Raw genomic sequence first — 15,502 nt, 5'->3', positions numbered from 1 at the left:
CATTTCTTTGTTGCGTGTGCTCGGGCTGTGCTTTATTTAATACAGAGGGCGTGCGGCGCGGGTGCCCGCGAGGAAGCGGAGGCAGGCTGCGAGGTTTTGCCCCTCTCCCCGTGGCGGATGCTGGTTTCGGACGGGGCGCTGGGCCCGTTGGCGGCCCAACCGCGAAGCGCGGCGGGGAAGAAGCCAGCGAGGGGTGGAGAGGAGAGGAGCGCGGGGCTGCTCGCCCTTTCCCTGTGCCCCAAACCCTTCAACGCCCCGGCTCCGGCCACTGCAGGTCGGGTTTGGGTTCGGGTTCGGGGTCTGGCCTCAGAACCGCGGCCCCGGCTCGCACAGGAGCTGTCGCGGTGTCGCGAGGCGGCGTTCAGGCCCCGTTCCCCGGCGGCTCTTCCCGTCCCGCTGCGGGGCTGGCTCAAGCACGCGGGTGGCTCCGGCGCGGGGACAGAGCCAGCGCTAACTCCAACCACCTTTTCCCTCTAGATACGAGAATGTGAATGATTTTTCTGCTGCTCTTGCTTAAAGTGGTGATTTCCAAGTCCAGCTGTGTTCGGATGGGAGGTAAGGGGGGGCCGCTCGCCGGCTGGCGTCCTGGCACTCCGCGGTGGCTTTTGAGGTCAGTTGAAGTGAAAGGACTCGCGATAAGGGAACCCTTACCGTAAAGAAAAGGCAAAAAAAAAAAAAAAAAAAAAAAAAACATTTTAACAGTGGAAGCTGCGCGTTTTTCTGTTTGGAGGTTTTTCATTTTACTCTGTGCTGTTACTTTAAAATAGCGGCGGTAACGAAGGCACCACTGTACATATGTAAAAACCACCTGGTGATGTTGGGACATGAAGGCGTTTGTTTTTCCTCCCGTGTCTGTGATTTCAATCCCCTTAACCATGCTTTAACTTTTGTATTTCACCTGATACGGAAAACAAACGAAATAAACGTGTATTTTTTAAATAAAAGCATGAAGCGGTGTGTCTCATCATGGACATGGCTCACCGGCACGCCTGCGGGACCGAGAGGACGGACACACGGACACCCGCCAGGGAGCTCTTTGCCACCCCATAGTGCTGCCCACTGAGATTTGTGCAGGCTTGAGAGGCCTGTTGGATAATGTGAATAATGTACGTCGTTTGGTTTTTTTTTTTGGTGTTCTTTTTTGTTTGTTTTTTGTTTGTTTGTTTGTTTTTTAAACCCTGCGGAATAACCAAGTGTGCTCTGAGGCCGTGGGAGGGTGAGCTGCTCTTGTTCCCAAACCGCTGTAAATACCGGCTGCTTTTTTCTTTCCCTGTGCCTGTAAAGATGAATCGGGTGCGTGGGGTCGATATTCTCAAGTGTTGGTGTGGAGAGGGCAACGCGGGTGAGAGGAGGCGACGATGAAACCGCAGATCATTTTGAAAATGTGTATTAATACATTTAATAAAACACCAAGTTCGGCTGGTTTCATACTCTTCTTTAATGGGGCCTTCTGCTTGCCTGCGGGGGCTGCTGGGATGCTGGTGGCTGCTCCCAGGCCTCTGCTCTCCGCTGCTGCTCTTCCTCCTCCTCCTCCTCCTCCTGGGTTTCCCCTTCCCAGGAGCCGAGGGCACCGGGAGAGGATCGGAGCCTCACCGGACACCTCCGTGGAGCCAAACTGCTGCTGCACGTGCTGCTCTCCCCTCCGGAAAGGAGCAACGGCTTCTCCCTGCTCCGCCTCCCAGGGTTTTTCTTTCACACGGGACTTTAATTTTTGGCTCTTTGTGCTGTTTTGGCTGCTTTTTCCTTGTGTTTTGCTTTAATTGAATAAGGGCAAGGACCTGTTGGGGGCTGGCTGTGTTCCGGCACTGGGTATTTCCCTGCGGTGCCCCCACTTTCCCTACACCCCGTGGGCTGGAGACGAAGCATGGCCACGCTGAGGATGAGGGGAGTGAGCATCAACGTGGGCTTGTACCCCCAAATGGAGACTGCTGCTACGGCTTCTTCCCCACAGCACCCAAGAGCAGGATCCTTGGACCTCAGCCTACAGAAGAGTGAAGCCTTTGGACAAAGAAGGGGCTCCCAGACCCTATAACAAGAAGCCCCCAAAGGTTTTGGGGTCCCAGCATGGGGGTGCCAAGGCCAGGAGCTGGGACTGCTGCTGGGTGGGCTACGGGGGCCTGGGGGGCTTCTGGTGGCTGGATGGGATTTGGGCTGCAGGAGTGCAAAACGGCGGTGTTTTGGGGTCTGGAGAACTTGGGGCGTTTTGAGGGATCTGGCCACATGAATGTGAAATGACAGTAGTTGGTGGCTGGAGGATTCAGGGCGTTTCTGAGGTGGAGCTGGATGCAGGAGTGCAAAATGACAATGTTCTGGGCTGTGGAGAATTTGGGGCACTTTTGAGGTGGCAGCAGGAGTGCAAAATGGTGCCGTTGGGGGTCAGGAGAATTTGGGTGTTTTAAGGGGTCTGGCCACATGAGTGCAGAACGGCAGCATTTGGGGGTCTGGAGAATTTGGGGCGCTTTTGAGGTGGCCGCAAGAAGCATAAAATGGCATTGTGGGGTCTGGAGAATTCGGGGTGTTTTGACGGGGGGCTGGCCACGGGAGAGCTAAATGGCATCACTTTGGGGTCTGGAAAATTTGGGGCACTTCTGAGGTGGCTGCAGGAGCACAAAATGGCAGCGTTTAGGGGTCTGGAGAATTAGGGGTGTTTTGAGGGGTCTGGTCACATAATGGGAGCATTTTGGGGCCTGGAGAATTTGGGGCACTTTTGAGGCTGTAGGAGCGTAAAATTGTGATGTTCTGGGGGCTGGAAAACTCGGGGCACTCGAGGCAGCCGCAGGAGCACAAAACAGTGGCGTTTGAGGGGGGTCTGGTGAAATTTGGGGCGGTTTTGAGGTAGAGCTGGAGGCAGGGACGCAAAATGGCGGCGTTTTGGGGTCTGGCTCCTGCGGGCCTAAGGCCTTTGGGGACCCCCCCAAAAGGGGTCCAGCCCCCGGTCGCGACCGGGGTCGGGGCCTGAACCGGGGCCTAGGCCGGGGCCGGGGCCGGGGCCTGGGCTGGGAGCGGAGCCGGGGAACCTGAGCCCGCCCCGGGGAGGTCCCCGGCGTCCGCCCGCTGCCGGAAGGGGCGGCCCAGGCCCCGCCATGCCGCCAGCCCTCACCGGGGGGCGGCTGCTCCTGGGGGCAGCCCCTCGCCGTTACCGGGTGCGCCGAGCCCCCGGTCCCCGGGTTTCGGGGGTGCGGAGCGGGGGCTCCCCAATTGCCCTGACACCCCCCGCCACCCCCCCCCATCCCCATATCTCCCCGCAGCCCCACGTCGCCGAGCGGCTGCGACTTTTCCAACGGCTCCAAGCGGCCCGGGAGAGGAGGGCTGGGGGTGATGATGGTGGGGGGAGCCCCCCAGCGGGGACCCCCATCCGCATCGCCCTGCCCGGGGGGCGCTGCCTGCACGGCCGTGCCCTGCAGACCACCCCGCGGCAGGTGGCCGAGCAGTTGGGGTACGGCCAGGGGGGGTCCCCCCCGCTTCCCCCGTCCCGCTGCCGGGCTCCTTCCCCCTCCTTCCCCCCCCCAGCTCACGTTGTCCCCGCGTTGTCCCCGCAGGTCGGGCCTGGCCGCCTCGGTGCTGGTGGCCCGGGTGAACGGGGCCCTGCGGGACCTGGAGCAGCCCCTGGAGAACGACGCCGACCTGGAGCTGCTCGACTTCTCCGCGCCGGAGGGGCGGGCGGTGAGTGGGAGCTGGGACGTGGCCCCCCCACAATGTCCCCCAGTGCCCCCACGTCCCCTCTGTGCCGCCCCGATCCCCCCCATTGTCCCCCAGTGCCCTCACGCATCCCCCATTTCCCCCACCATGTCCCTCATGTCCGCCCCCATTGCTCCCCGTGCCCCCGCCCCACGATCCCACATTCCCCCGTATCCCTCACGACCTCCATGTCCCCTGTGCCCTCTGTGCTTCCCCCAATAACCCCCGTGCCCCCCACGCTCCCTTTGTCCCCCACATTCTCCATGCCCTTGGCGTTCCCCATGCTCTCCATCCTTCCCGTGTCCCCCACCACACACCCTGTGTCCCTCGTGCTTCCTGGGTCCTCCACATCTCCTGTGTCCCCTCATGTCCCCAGGCTTTCTGGCAGTCCAGCGCCTTTGTCTTGGGAGCAGTGCTGGAGCAGTTCTACGGAGCCACGCTCTGCAGCACCGTGGCCACTGAGGATGGCTTCTTCTGTGATGCCCACATGGGGGACAGGTACAGGGGCTTCGGGACATGGGGGCGATGGGGACGGTGCCCTGTAGGGTCCCTCGCTCACATCCCTAGTGCATCCCCGTGCCCGCAGGACGGTGCAGCGCAGCGAGCTGCCGGCGCTGGAGGACGCCTGCATGGCCTTTGCCCGTGCCCAGCATCGCTTCGAGCGCCTGGAGGCCACCCGCGAGCAGCTGGCGGAGCTCTTCAAGGTGAGGCCCCTGGGTGTCCCCTCCCCGAGCACATCCCGGTTGGAGTTGTTGGACACTGGAGGCTGGTGTCACCATGCTGGTGTCACCTCTGCCACCACCGCCTGCCTTGCTCCCCCTCAGCACAACAGCTTCCAGCTGCAGCGGATCGAGGAGGAGGTGACGTCCCCCACGGCCACTGTCTATAGGTGAGCGCGAGTGTCCCGGGTGACATCCGTGGGCTGCTTCGGGCAGGGCGGTGACATGTCCGTCTCCTGTGTCCGTTTGTCTGTCTGCCACCTTCACAGGTGCGGCCCACTGCTGCAGCTCTGCCCCGGCCCTCTCGTTGGGCACACGGGGCTGATCGGGGCCCTCCGTGTCCTGACGGTAGGCTCAGCAGGATGGAGGGCACGGGGCTGGTGGGGGACCCAGCCACCTGGGTTCCCCTGACGCCCCCCCTTTGCTCCCGTCTCTCCCCACAGAGTTCGGCCGCATTTTGGGGGGACCCTGCGGAGCGCCGGTCGCTGCAGCGCGTCGCTGCCGTCGCCTTCCCCAGCACCCAGGACCTGGAGGCCTGGCAGCAGGCGCAGGATGCGGCTGCTCTCCGCGACCACCGCCGCATCGGCCGGGTGAGCCCTGGCAAAGGGCAAGTTTTGGGGATCGGATGCCGGCGTCCCCCACGGTGACATTTTCCCTGCCCCGGCCCCGCAGGAGCAGGAGCTCTTCTTCTTCCACAAGCTCAGCCCCGGCAGCTGCTTCTTCCTGCCCCGCGGCGCCCACGTCTACAACGCCCTCGTCGACTTCATCAGGGTATGGCCACAAAGCCTCCCCCGAGGCCTCGGGCTGTCCCCTTACACCGGTGCCGTCACTGTCACCTCCTCTGGGAGCCACTGGGGACGGGGCTCTGCCTCTGCCCAGCGGCACCCTGACCCTATGAAACCCCAAATCACGGTTTTGTGGTGGACTCGGTAGTGTTAGGTGCACGTCTGGATGATCTCAGGGCTCTTTTCCAACCTAAATGATTCTGTGAACAACCTCGCCTTGCCGTGGGGGGACGTGCAGCTCCGCCAGGGCTGGGCTGACGTCCCCGCCACGTCCCCACAGAGCGAGTACCAGGCGAGGGGCTTCTGTGAGGTGGTGACCCCCAACGTCTTCAGCCCGCGCCTCTGGGAGCTCTCGGGGCACTGGCAGCACTACAGCGCCCACATGTTCTCCTTCACCGCCGGCACCGAGACCCTCTCGCTCAAACCCATGAACTGCCCGGCCCACTGGTGAGCCGAGCGCGCCGGGCTCAGCGCGGGGCGGCGGGATGGGGCTCAGCGGGGCTGACGCTGCATCTGTCTGTCTGTCCGTCCGTCCGTCCGCCAGCCTGATGTTCGCTCACCGGCCGCGGTCGTGGCGGGAGCTGCCGCTGCGCTTGGCCGACTTCGGGGTCCTGCACCGCAACGAGCCCCCCGGCTCCCTGACGGGGCTGACGCGGGTGCGGCGCTTCCAGCAGGACGATGCGCACATCTTCTGCACGCTGGAGCAGGTGGGTGCCCCCCGAGTCCCCCCACAGACTCGCTGTTCCCTCCCCCCCCCCCCCCCCCCCCCAAATATTTTCCTGCTCACAGCTCGCTCCCCCCAGCTGGAGGACGAGATCGGTGGCTGCCTGGACTTCGTGCGTTCGGTCTACGCCGTGCTGGGCTTCTCCTTCCGCCTGGCGCTGGCCACGCGCCCCGACGGCTTCCTGGGGGACGCCGCGACCTGGGACCGCGCAGAGCAGGTGGGGACAGGGGCCGCGTGCCACCAGGAGCTGGCCCAGCCGCTGTGTCCCCCCCTCCTGGCATTGCCGTCGCATCTCCTGCGACATCTCAGCCACCTCGTCCCCGAGCCCTGCGTGCTGCGTGCGTCACCTCCGTGTCCCAAACGCCTCCTGGCTCTGCCCCCGTGTTGTGTCCTGTCCGTTGTGTCCCCCTGTCCTGTGCATCGCGGCGGAGTTCTGCTGTCGCCTCCTCTGCGTCAGGTCCCCTGCGTCACCTCCAGCCCTGCCGCTGTGCCCCGTCCATCCCTGCACCGCGTCCCACGTGTCCTCCCTCTGCATCGCATCCCGGGCGTTGTGTCCCGGTCGTGTCCACAGCTTCACCGGTGCCCCCCGTCCCACCTTCGCCCCCCAGTCCTGTGTGTCACGTCCCGGCGTTCCCAGCGCCCACCCCACCCCCCCCCACCACGTCGTGCCCCTTCCCCACCTCCCCGTTTGCCCCCGCAGATCCTGGAGCGAAGCCTCCAGGATTTTGGGGAGCCCTGGGAGCTGAGTCCGGGTGACGGCGCCTTTTACGGCCCCAAGGTGAGCTTCGCATCGCATTGCAGGGGACGGGGGGGTCCCAAAGGAGCCCGTAGGACACGAAGGGGCCCTTTGGGACCGCCAAATTCTGCATGTGGGGGCGGAAAGAGCTTCACTTGCTGCCCCCCCCCCTGCTTTTTGCAGATCGATATCCGGATCCAGGATGCGCTGGGGCGGCATCACCAGTGCGGCACCATCCAGCTGGATTTCCAGATGCCCGAGAGGTTTGGGCTGGAGTACGCCAGGTGAGGGGGGGGGGCAGGATTGGGGATTTGGGGGGGGCAGGATTGGGGATTTGGGGGCGCAGGATTGGGGATTTGGGGGGGGATAGGGGTTGGGATTGTGGGGGATAAGGGTTGGGGATAAAGGTTGGGGATGTGTTTGGGAATGGGGACAGGATTGGGGACGGGGGGTCAGGGTGGTTTTGAGGGTGGAGGGGGCAGGATTGGGGATGGGGGTGCTCAGGGTTGGGCATGGGGGGGGGGGGCGGCTCAGGATTGGGGTGGGGATGATGGAACCGGGGCCGTCAGAGGGATCAGGACTGGGGCAGGGAGGGGATTGGGGCCGTTTGTGGGGTGGGGGAGCTCAGGGCTGGTGCTGCGCCGGGCACTCAGTGCCCGCCTGCAGCCCCCCCGGTGCTGTCCCCCCCCAATAACGCTGCGCCCCCGCAGTGCCGCCGGCGGGGCAGTGCGGCCGGTGATGATCCACCGCGCGGTGCTGGGCTCGGTCGAGCGCATGGTGGCCGTGCTGGCCGAGAGCTGCGGGGGCAAATGGTGAGGGGCCGAGGACCCCCAAAGTCCCGGGGCATCCCAACCCCCTTGGGCACCCCAAAACTTTAGGGGCACCCCCAAATCTCTGCGATACCCTAATCCCCGGGACACCCTAATCCACAGAGGCACCCTCAACCCCCTGGGACATCCCAACCCCCTTGGACACCCCCAAACCTTAGGAGCACCCCCAACCCCCTGGACCACCCCCGACCCTTGGGCCACCCCCATCCACCAGGGCACCCCTCGTCCCCGGGCCACCCCCCCCCAATCCCCAGGGGACCCCAAACCATCCCCAATTCCCGCAGCACCCCCTCTGCCGCCTCCCCCCCACCCCCCCCCCCCCCATCCCCACCAGCACCCCAATCCCGGGGGCCCCCCCTCACCCCCGTCTGCCCCCCCGCAGGCCGCTCTGGCTCTCCCCACTGCAGGCGATGGTGATCCCGCAGGCGCCCGACACCGAGGGCTATGCCCGCGAGGTGAGCACGTCCCCGCACGTGTCCCCCCCCGCCCCCCCCGGCCTTCCTGTGTCCCCCGGTGTCCCCCGGTGTCCCCGCTGACCCGGTGCCCGGCAGGTCCACGCTGCGCTGCGTCGGGACGGCGTGGCGGCCGACCTGGACGCCAACGCGGGCTCCACGTTGAGCAGGAAGATCCGCCGGGCGCAGCTCGCCCATTACAACTTCCAGCTGGGTAAGGGGGCGCAGGGATCCCCCCACCCCTGTTCTAACGGCACCCCTGGTGTCCCCCGTCCCCCCCCTCCGTCCCCCCCAGCCTCGCTCCGGGTACCCCCCCAGCGTGGGAGTGGCTGCGCTGAGTCAGTGGTTCCCGGCCGCCCGCCCGCCCCCGCATCCTCCACCCGACCTGGAAGCTGGGATTTGGGGATTTGCGGGATGGGAGGGCCAGGAAGCCGCGGGGACCCCCCCCCTCCCCCCCCCCCCCGGGATTCCTCCGGGAATCCTCCAGGATTCCCTACGGGGATCGAGGCGGGGGGAGGCACGCGTGCGCGGGGCTGCGGGCGCGCAGCCGGCGGAGGGCTCTGGGGGCTGACATGGGGGGCACGCACACGGGGGAGGGGGGGCCCCCACCCGTGGGTGGGCTTGGGGGTGGCAGCGGGGGGGTGCCCACGCGTGGGTGCGTGCACTCTGGGGGGGGGGGGTGCCCGCGGGTAGGTGCGCGAGCACGAGGAGGGGCCCCGTAAGCGTGCCCCGGGTGGGTGGGTGGGTGCGCACGGGGGCGCCCCCGGTGTGCAACGTGTTTTGGGGGGGGGGGGTTGGGGCAGGCACGGCGTGGGTGCGGGCGCGCACACGGGGCGTGGGCGCGCGCGGCCTGGGCGTGAGCGTGTGTGCGCACGGGGGCGTGGGTGTGCACAGCGCGGGCGTGTGTGCATGCCGCGCGGGGCCGCGCACCCCGCCGCCGCAGGGCGCCGGGGGCCGCCGTGCCCCGAAACCGACCCGTGCCCCGAAACCAACCTCTAATTCACCTCCCCCCCCCCAAATTTTTGTGTCCCCCCCCCCGCCCCTCGAACAGTGGTGGGCCGGCGGGAGCAGGCGCGCGGCACCGTCAACGTCCGCACGCGGGACAACCGGCGGCTGGGGGAGCGCGACCTGCGCCAGGTGCTGCAGCGGCTGCGGGAGCTGCGGGACGCCCGCGTCCCCAACGCCGAGGAGCAGTTCTGACCCCCCCCCCCCACACACACACACACCCCCCCGCCAAAAATCGAAAAAAAAAAAATAAAGTGCTGGAAAACGGTGCTGGGCTGGGTGCGTGCTGCGAGCTCAGACCTTCTCCGGACCCTCCCTGGTGCCACGAGCAGAGCCCGGTGTCCCGGGGTTGGGGGGGACGCCTGCGTCACCCCCCCCATTTGCACACTCGTGTCCCCCCCCCCCAGTTTGCACACCTGCGTCCCCCCCATCTGTAAACCTGCATCCCCTCCCTTTGCACGCCTGTGCCCCCCACCTGCACACCACCATCCTTTCCCCCCCCCACCCCTTCCCCAAGTCCCCCAAAGTCCCCCCCTCCCCACAAACCGCCCCCCCCCCCCCCAAACAACGTCTGGGTCCCCCCACCCTGACGCCTGTTGCCCCCCCCAACCCGGACGCCCGGCGTCGCCTGGGTTTTCCCCTACCCGGGGGGGGGCGAGGGGGGGGTTGCGCAAACCCGCGTCAGCCGGCACCCGTTGGGCAATCGCTGGGGGGGGGGGCCCCCACTGCCCCCGCGGGCACCGACCCAAAATTATGGGTGTCCCCCCCCCCCTCCTTGTCCCCCCCCGCCGCTGGGAGAGGGGCTCAGCACCCCAGCAGGGTGCAGCTGAGCTGGGGGAGCCCCTCTGCCCCCCAGCCATGTCCAAATGGGGGGGGGAATTTTGTGCCCCCCCCGTTCCTGGGGTTAAGGGACGTGACCGAGGTCGTGTCACCCTCGTGCCAACGCCTGCGCCCCGTGACCCAGGCGGGGTCACCTCCTTTGTCCCCAAGGGTTGTTTTTTTTGGGGGGGGACGGGGGTGAGGCCACCCCTGGGGGGGGGTGGGGGGGTCCTGCTGCAGGTGCCCCCCCCCCCCCCCCTCCATGTCCCAATCCCCGTGCCAGCGCCGGGGGGGGGGGTGACTCACCGGGCGGGGCATGCCCGAAACGGGGCAAAAACCGCAAAAATCCACCCCGCTTTCTCTCGCCGTGACGCAGGGGTCCGAAAGGCGAGGGGGGGGGGGGTGAGAATGGGGGGGGGGGGGGGATATTTGGGGCAACTGGCGGGGACGAGGGGGGGGCCACCGCGCTGTCCCCCAGTGCCACCAGTGCCACCGGTAAGTACCGGCCAGGCCGGTTGTGCCGGTGGCCCCCGGGGCCCGCGGGTTGACCCCACAAGGCCGCAGCCGGGCCCTGCCCAGGGGTGCAGGATGAGGCCGGGCACCCACAGCCCCCCGGGGGGGGGGGGGGGGCCCCCCCGGGCCCCCGCTGCGACGTCAGGGCCGTGACTCAGCCCGCGGGATGAGGCCCCGCGCCGCCCCGGCCCTACATAAGGCGGAGGAGCCGTCAGCGGCCCCACAGCGCCCGACGCCATGGCCGCCCTCGGCCTCCTCTTCCTCCTCCTCCTCGGCACCGCCGGTGAGTCCTGCGGCCACCGGGGCTGGGGGGACCCTCACGGTCACCCGGGAGGGGGCGGGGGGGGGGGGGGCCCTCCTCATGCCCGGGTCCCCTCCTGGTACCTGGGGCACTGCTGGGCCACCTGGGACCCTTCCCTGGCCACCTGGGACCCTTCCCTGGCCACCTGGGTCCCCTCCCAGCCTCCTGGTGTCCCCTCCTGGCCACCTGGGTCCCCTCACCAGCCACTTTCTGTCCCCAGTTTGGCCACCCCCCGGTCCCCTCCCAGCCTCCTTGTGTCCCCTCCTGGCCACCCAGGTCCCCGCTTGGCCACCTGGGGCCCTTCCCTGGCCACCTGGGACCCTTCCCTGGCCACCTGGGTCCCCTCCCAGCCTCCTGGTGTCCCCTCCTGGCCACCTGGGTCCCCTCACCAGCCACTTTCTGTCCCCAGTTTGGCCACCCCCCGGTCCCCTCCCAGCCTCCTTGTGTCCCCTCCTGGCCACCCAGGTCCCCGCTTGGCCACCTGGGGCCCTTCTCTGGCCACCTGGGGCCCTTCTCTGGCCACCTGGGGCCCCTCCCAGCCACCTGGGGCCTCTTGTAGCCGACTTCGGGTCCTCTCCCCAGCCCGTTTGTGTCCCTGCCCGGCCACCCAGGTCCCCTCCCTGGTGTTAGGGTCACTTCCCCTTTTCGTACCCAAGTCCCCAGGGGAGTGGCTCCTGCTTGCCCCCGCCCTACCCCCAGCTGTGGGATTTGGGGGGGGGGGGGGGGGGTGAGTTTGTGGGGTCTCTGCTGGGGGGGGGGGGTTTGCGAGGGCTGTGCTCACTGTCCCCGTGTCCCCAAAAGTGGCCGTGAAGCCCCGCCACCCTGTGGCACAGGAGCAGCTGAACCAGCAGCCCTATGACATCCAGCAGGGTGAGAGTGGGGACGGGGGCACTGGGAGGGGGGGGGACGGGGGGGGGGGGCCACATGGGGACACCCACCAAGGAGTGGGGATGGGGACAGGAGTGGGAAGGAGACGCGGGGGTGGGGGACACAGGAGGGGTTCCCAGCGATGGGGACATGGATGGGGGGGGGGGGGTTGTGACATGGGGACAGGGGGAGGACACAGGGATTGGAGGAGGCGGAGGGGACAAGGGGACAGCTGGGGATGGGGACAGGAGGGGACAGGAGGGGGCAGGATGACATGGGGCCAGGGATGCAGGGAGCACGCAGGGCCAGGGGAAAAAATGGGGGGGGGGGGGGGACGGACACAGGACGGGACATCTGGGAACACAGGGACACCCAGGACCGGGATTGGGGGGGGGGGGGGGGGTGTCACCCCCTTAGCACCGTGCCCCTCCATTTTGGGGAGGGTGATGCATGTGCGCAGCAGGACCACATGCCCACGCTCCCCCCCCCCCCCCCCCCCTCACCCCGTACCCCCCCCCCCGTCCCCCCAGTGATGCAGGAGGAGCAGGACATCGAGCTGCCCCGCGATGTCGTGGAGGCGGCCAAGAACCCCCCTCAGCCCCGGGCGCCTTCGTCCCCGGACTCCCCCGACGCCATCGACGCCTCCTCGTGGGGCAGCACCCTGGAGGGCTTCCCCCCGGCCTGGCCCCTGCCCGACGCCTTGGACCGCTACTGCCGCAGCCCCACCCTGATCCCCCGAGCCCCCCGGCCCTCGCTGCCCCCCGCCGCCTTCGCCCACCTCCGCAGGCAGGTGGACGCGCTCGACGCCTTCTGGCCTCGCCTCGACGGCTGCTGCCGCCGCCCGTCCCCGCTGCCCTGCGCCCGCCGCGCCGTGAGTCCGGACCACCCCCCCCCCCCAAACCCTCCTTGTCCCTACACAGCTCGGGGTGGGGACACGCGGCCTGACCCCGTCCCCTTTGTGTCCCCCCCCCCCCGCCCCCTCCGGCAGTGGACCGATGTCCTGGACGGCTTCTGCGATGACGAGTTTGGGGTGAAGACGCGCCAGTTCCACTGCTGCCGCCGGCACGGGGCCGCGCGGCGCCGCTGCTTCGCCGACGCCACCGCCGCGGCCACCGCCGCCACCCAGATCACCGAGGTGACCGTGTGGGACGTCTCCAGCGAGCCGTCCTTCCCCCCCGGCGAGCCCACGGCCACCAACATGGACAACATCTGCCGCCTGCGGGGGCTGCGGCCCGGCCCCCGCGGCCTCCCCGGGCCTCGCGCGCGCTTCCACACCCGCCTGGAGCGCGACTTCGGCCGCTGCTGCCACAACGCCAGCCTCGAGTGCGCCCACGCCGCCGTGAGTGTCGGGGGACGGGGGCGCGGGGCTCCTGGGGAGTGACGCGGGTGCCCTAGGGGGTGACATGGGTGTCCTGGGGGGGGGGTCTTGGTGTCCTGGGGGTGACGCGGGTGCCCTAGGGGGTGACATGGGTGTCCTGGGGGGTGTCTTGGTGCCCTAGGGGGTGACACAGGTGCCCTAGGGGGTGACATGGGTGTCCTGGGGGGGGTCTTGGTGTCCTGGGGGTGACGCGGGTGCCCTAGGGGGTGACATGGGTGTCCTGGGGGGGGGGTCTTGGTGTCCTGGGGGTGACATGGGTGTCCTGGGGGGGGGGGTCTTGGTGCACTAGGGGGTGACACAGGTGCCCTAGGGGGTGGCATGGGTGTCATTGGTGTCCCAAGGGGGTGTCATGGGTGTCCTAGGGAGTGACGTGGGTGTCCCCAGGGGTGGCACGGCTGTCTTGGGGGTAGCACAGGTGTCCGGGGGGGGGGGGGGGCTTAACATGGGTGTCTCAAGGGGTGTCCCAAGTGTCCTGGGGAGGTGGCACAGGTGTCCCAAGGGGTGACACACGCGTCTTAGGGGTGGCACCAAAGGCCGGGGGGAGGGGGGGGGGAACACAGATGTCCCGGGGGGGGTGCCACAGCTGTCTTGGGAGTGTCACAGGTGTCCCAAGGGGTGGCACTGGTGTCCCGGGGGGTGACACAGGTGTCCCGGGGGGGTGACGCATGTGTCTGGAGAAGACCCAAGGTGTCCCAAGGGGGGGGGGGTGACACTGGTGTCTTGATGGTGTTGGGGCGGGGGTGGGGGTGATGTGATGTTGTCCTGAGGGGGCACCGGGTGTCCCAGGAGGGTCCTGGGGTATCTGGGGAGGGGGACACGGAGGGCAGGGGGGGGGTGTTTGTGGTTGGGGTGGGGCCGGGCAAGGACGCGACTCCTCCATGGCCCCACAGTGGCAGAAGGGCCTGGATCGCTACTGCCGGGAGGAAGGGGTGGTGAAGACGGGCCAGCACCGCTGCTGCCAGCGGGGAGGGGGCCGTGCCCGCGGCCGCTGCTTCGCCGCCGCCGCCCCCCACCCTGCCTACGACCGCGAGCTGCACAACGTCAGCCTGGCCCGGCTGGGCCCCGCCATGCTCCGCACCCTCTGCGGCCCCATGCGGCTGCTCAGCAAGAAGTGGGTGATGGGGGGGGGGTGCACCCCATAACCCCGGGACCCCCTCCGACATCTCCCTGACCCTCCCCATAGCCCCGGGACCCCCTCCCCATAAGCCCTGGGACACCCTCCCCCATCTCTCTGTCCCCCCCTCCCCATCTCTCTGTCCCCCTCCCCTAAATGTCCCTGGGTCACCCCCCCCCCCCCATTTCCTCAGCCCCCCCCCCCCCAAAACTTCCCAGGGACCCCCCCCCACCCCCCCCCCATCTCCCTGCCTTCCCATTGCCCTCAGGACCCTCCCATGACCCCCCCCCCCCGCCCCCAACCCCCCCCCAACCCCCCATTCCCCATCCACTGGATGGACACCGGGGGGAGCCAGACACGGGACGCGGGAGCTCCCCCCCCCCCCCCCCCAGTCACTGGATGGGCACCGGGGGGGGGGGAGGGACGGACGGACAGACACAGGACACGGGAGCCCCCCCGCAGTCACTGACCCGTGCCCCCCTCCCCAGGCGTCCGGTACCGGAGCTGCTGGAGGCTGTGACCTCCGCGTGCTGCGCGTTGCCCCCCGAGGAGCAAAGCCCCTGTGCTGAGGAACAGGTGAGTATATTGGGGGGGGGGGGGGATATTCATGGTGTTAACCCCCCCCCCCCTCGCCTTGATGACCGTCCCCCTAATTAATCAATTAATTATTTCCCCGCAGCTTTCCCAAAGCATCGACGACATCTGCACCTCCTGGCGGGACCCCCGGGCCTGCTGCTTGCGGGGGGGCCCCGAGCGGCACCGCTGCTTCACCGAGCGCTACCTGGGGGGGGTCCCGCTGGCCGCCGCCGTGCCCCCCCCGGCCCCCGGCCACCCCCAGTAGGGGCCACCAGGCAATAAAGGACGCGAGGCCTCAACCTGCTCCCGGGGGGAGTCGTGTTTTGTTTGGGGGAACGGCGTGGCTGTTGGATTTGGGGGGGGGGATTTGGGGGAGTTTTGGGGTTGGGGGGGGTGTTTTGGGGTGTTTTTGGGGTTGGGGGGGGTGTTTTGGGGTGTTTTGGGGTGTGCCGGGCGTGTGCGTGTTTGCGGGGTGTCGCACCGGGGCTGGGTCCCGGCGTGTTTGTGGAGCGGGGTGCGCCCAGGCCCGCACCCACGCGTGTCCGGGGCGGGCCCGTGGGGCCCCCCCCCCCCCTCATGGCGCCGCCGACCCCAACTGGACCCCTCCCAGTCCTCCCAGTATCTCCAGTGCCGTCCTCCCAGTAGCCCCAGTACCTCTCCCAACCCCATCCCATGTGCATTGAGATCTCGGGGGGGGGGGCACAGGGGTGAGTGGCCCCAGTCCCACGGCTGCACCCATCCATTTACCTCCCACCCCCCAATTCCCCCCCCCATTTGACACCCCCCCCCCCATTTTACACCCCCATTCCCCCCCCCATTTTACCCCCCCCCCCTTTTCACACCCCCTTTCTGCCCCTCCCCCCGAAGGCTGCATGGGGTTTGGGGGGGATTTGGGGGATTTTGGGGGGGTTTAGGGGGATTTGGGGAGTTTTGGGGGGGGGTTGGGGGGGCTGAGGGCACTTTGGGGAGTTTCAACCCCCCCCAGGGCCAAAATCTGGCTTTGCA

At 68.0% G+C, this 15,502-nt stretch overlaps 2 protein-coding genes across 2 annotated transcripts; both read left to right on the top strand.

Annotated features, from left to right (window-relative positions):
• The first annotated feature begins 3,048 nt into the window (after nucleotides 1-3,048).
• Nucleotides 3,049-9,204, top strand: TARS2 (threonyl-tRNA synthetase 2, mitochondrial). The gene is made up of 18 exons (XM_035571115.2): nucleotides 3,049-3,143; nucleotides 3,249-3,436; nucleotides 3,540-3,663; nucleotides 4,055-4,176; nucleotides 4,265-4,382; nucleotides 4,503-4,567; nucleotides 4,667-4,745; nucleotides 4,841-4,987; nucleotides 5,070-5,168; nucleotides 5,463-5,629; nucleotides 5,727-5,889; nucleotides 5,986-6,123; nucleotides 6,607-6,684; nucleotides 6,826-6,926; nucleotides 7,353-7,454; nucleotides 7,855-7,927; nucleotides 8,024-8,138; nucleotides 8,976-9,204. Exons 1-18 carry the CDS (start codon nucleotides 3,084-3,086, stop codon nucleotides 9,122-9,124), a joined length of 2,088 nt encoding a protein of 695 aa, XP_035427008.1. The 5' UTR covers nucleotides 3,049-3,083; the 3' UTR covers nucleotides 9,125-9,204.
• Nucleotides 9,205-10,402: 1,198 nt separating this feature from the next.
• Nucleotides 10,403-14,801, top strand: ECM1 (extracellular matrix protein 1). Its single transcript, XM_035571113.2, has 7 exons — nucleotides 10,403-10,544; nucleotides 11,364-11,432; nucleotides 11,960-12,300; nucleotides 12,418-12,768; nucleotides 13,698-13,918; nucleotides 14,410-14,497; nucleotides 14,601-14,801. Exons 1-7 carry the CDS (start codon nucleotides 10,499-10,501, stop codon nucleotides 14,760-14,762), a joined length of 1,278 nt encoding a protein of 425 aa, XP_035427006.1. The 5' UTR covers nucleotides 10,403-10,498; the 3' UTR covers nucleotides 14,763-14,801.
• The last annotated feature ends 701 nt before the right edge of the window (nucleotides 14,802-15,502 follow it).

The sequence above is a fragment of the Cygnus atratus genome, chromosome 28, assembly GCF_013377495.2.
Source record: "Cygnus atratus isolate AKBS03 ecotype Queensland, Australia chromosome 28, CAtr_DNAZoo_HiC_assembly, whole genome shotgun sequence".
Classification (NCBI taxonomy): Eukaryota; Metazoa; Chordata; class Aves; order Anseriformes; family Anatidae; genus Cygnus; species Cygnus atratus.
This window is presented reverse-complemented; position numbering and strand designations above follow the sequence as displayed.

Excerpts from the sequence above, each read along its gene's own strand:
- ECM1 (XM_035571113.2), top strand. The coding sequence starts at position 10,499 with ATGGCCGCCCTCGGCCTCCTCTTCCTCCTCCTCCTCGGCACCGCCG. Across the intron at positions 12,301-12,417 it reads TGCCCTGCGCCCGCCGCGCC|TGGACCGATGTCCTGGACGG; the intron begins GTGAGTCCGGAC and ends CCCCTCCGGCAG. Across the intron at positions 14,498-14,600 it reads GCCCCTGTGCTGAGGAACAG|CTTTCCCAAAGCATCGACGA; the intron begins GTGAGTATATTG and ends ATTTCCCCGCAG.
- TARS2 (XM_035571115.2), top strand. The coding sequence starts at position 3,084 with ATGCCGCCAGCCCTCACCGGGGGGCGGCTGCTCCTGGGGGCAGCCCCT. Across the intron at positions 4,383-4,502 it reads AGCTGGCGGAGCTCTTCAAG|CACAACAGCTTCCAGCTGCA; the intron begins GTGAGGCCCCTG and ends GCTCCCCCTCAG. Across the intron at positions 7,455-7,854 it reads GAGAGCTGCGGGGGCAAATG|GCCGCTCTGGCTCTCCCCAC; the intron begins GTGAGGGGCCGA and ends GCCCCCCCGCAG.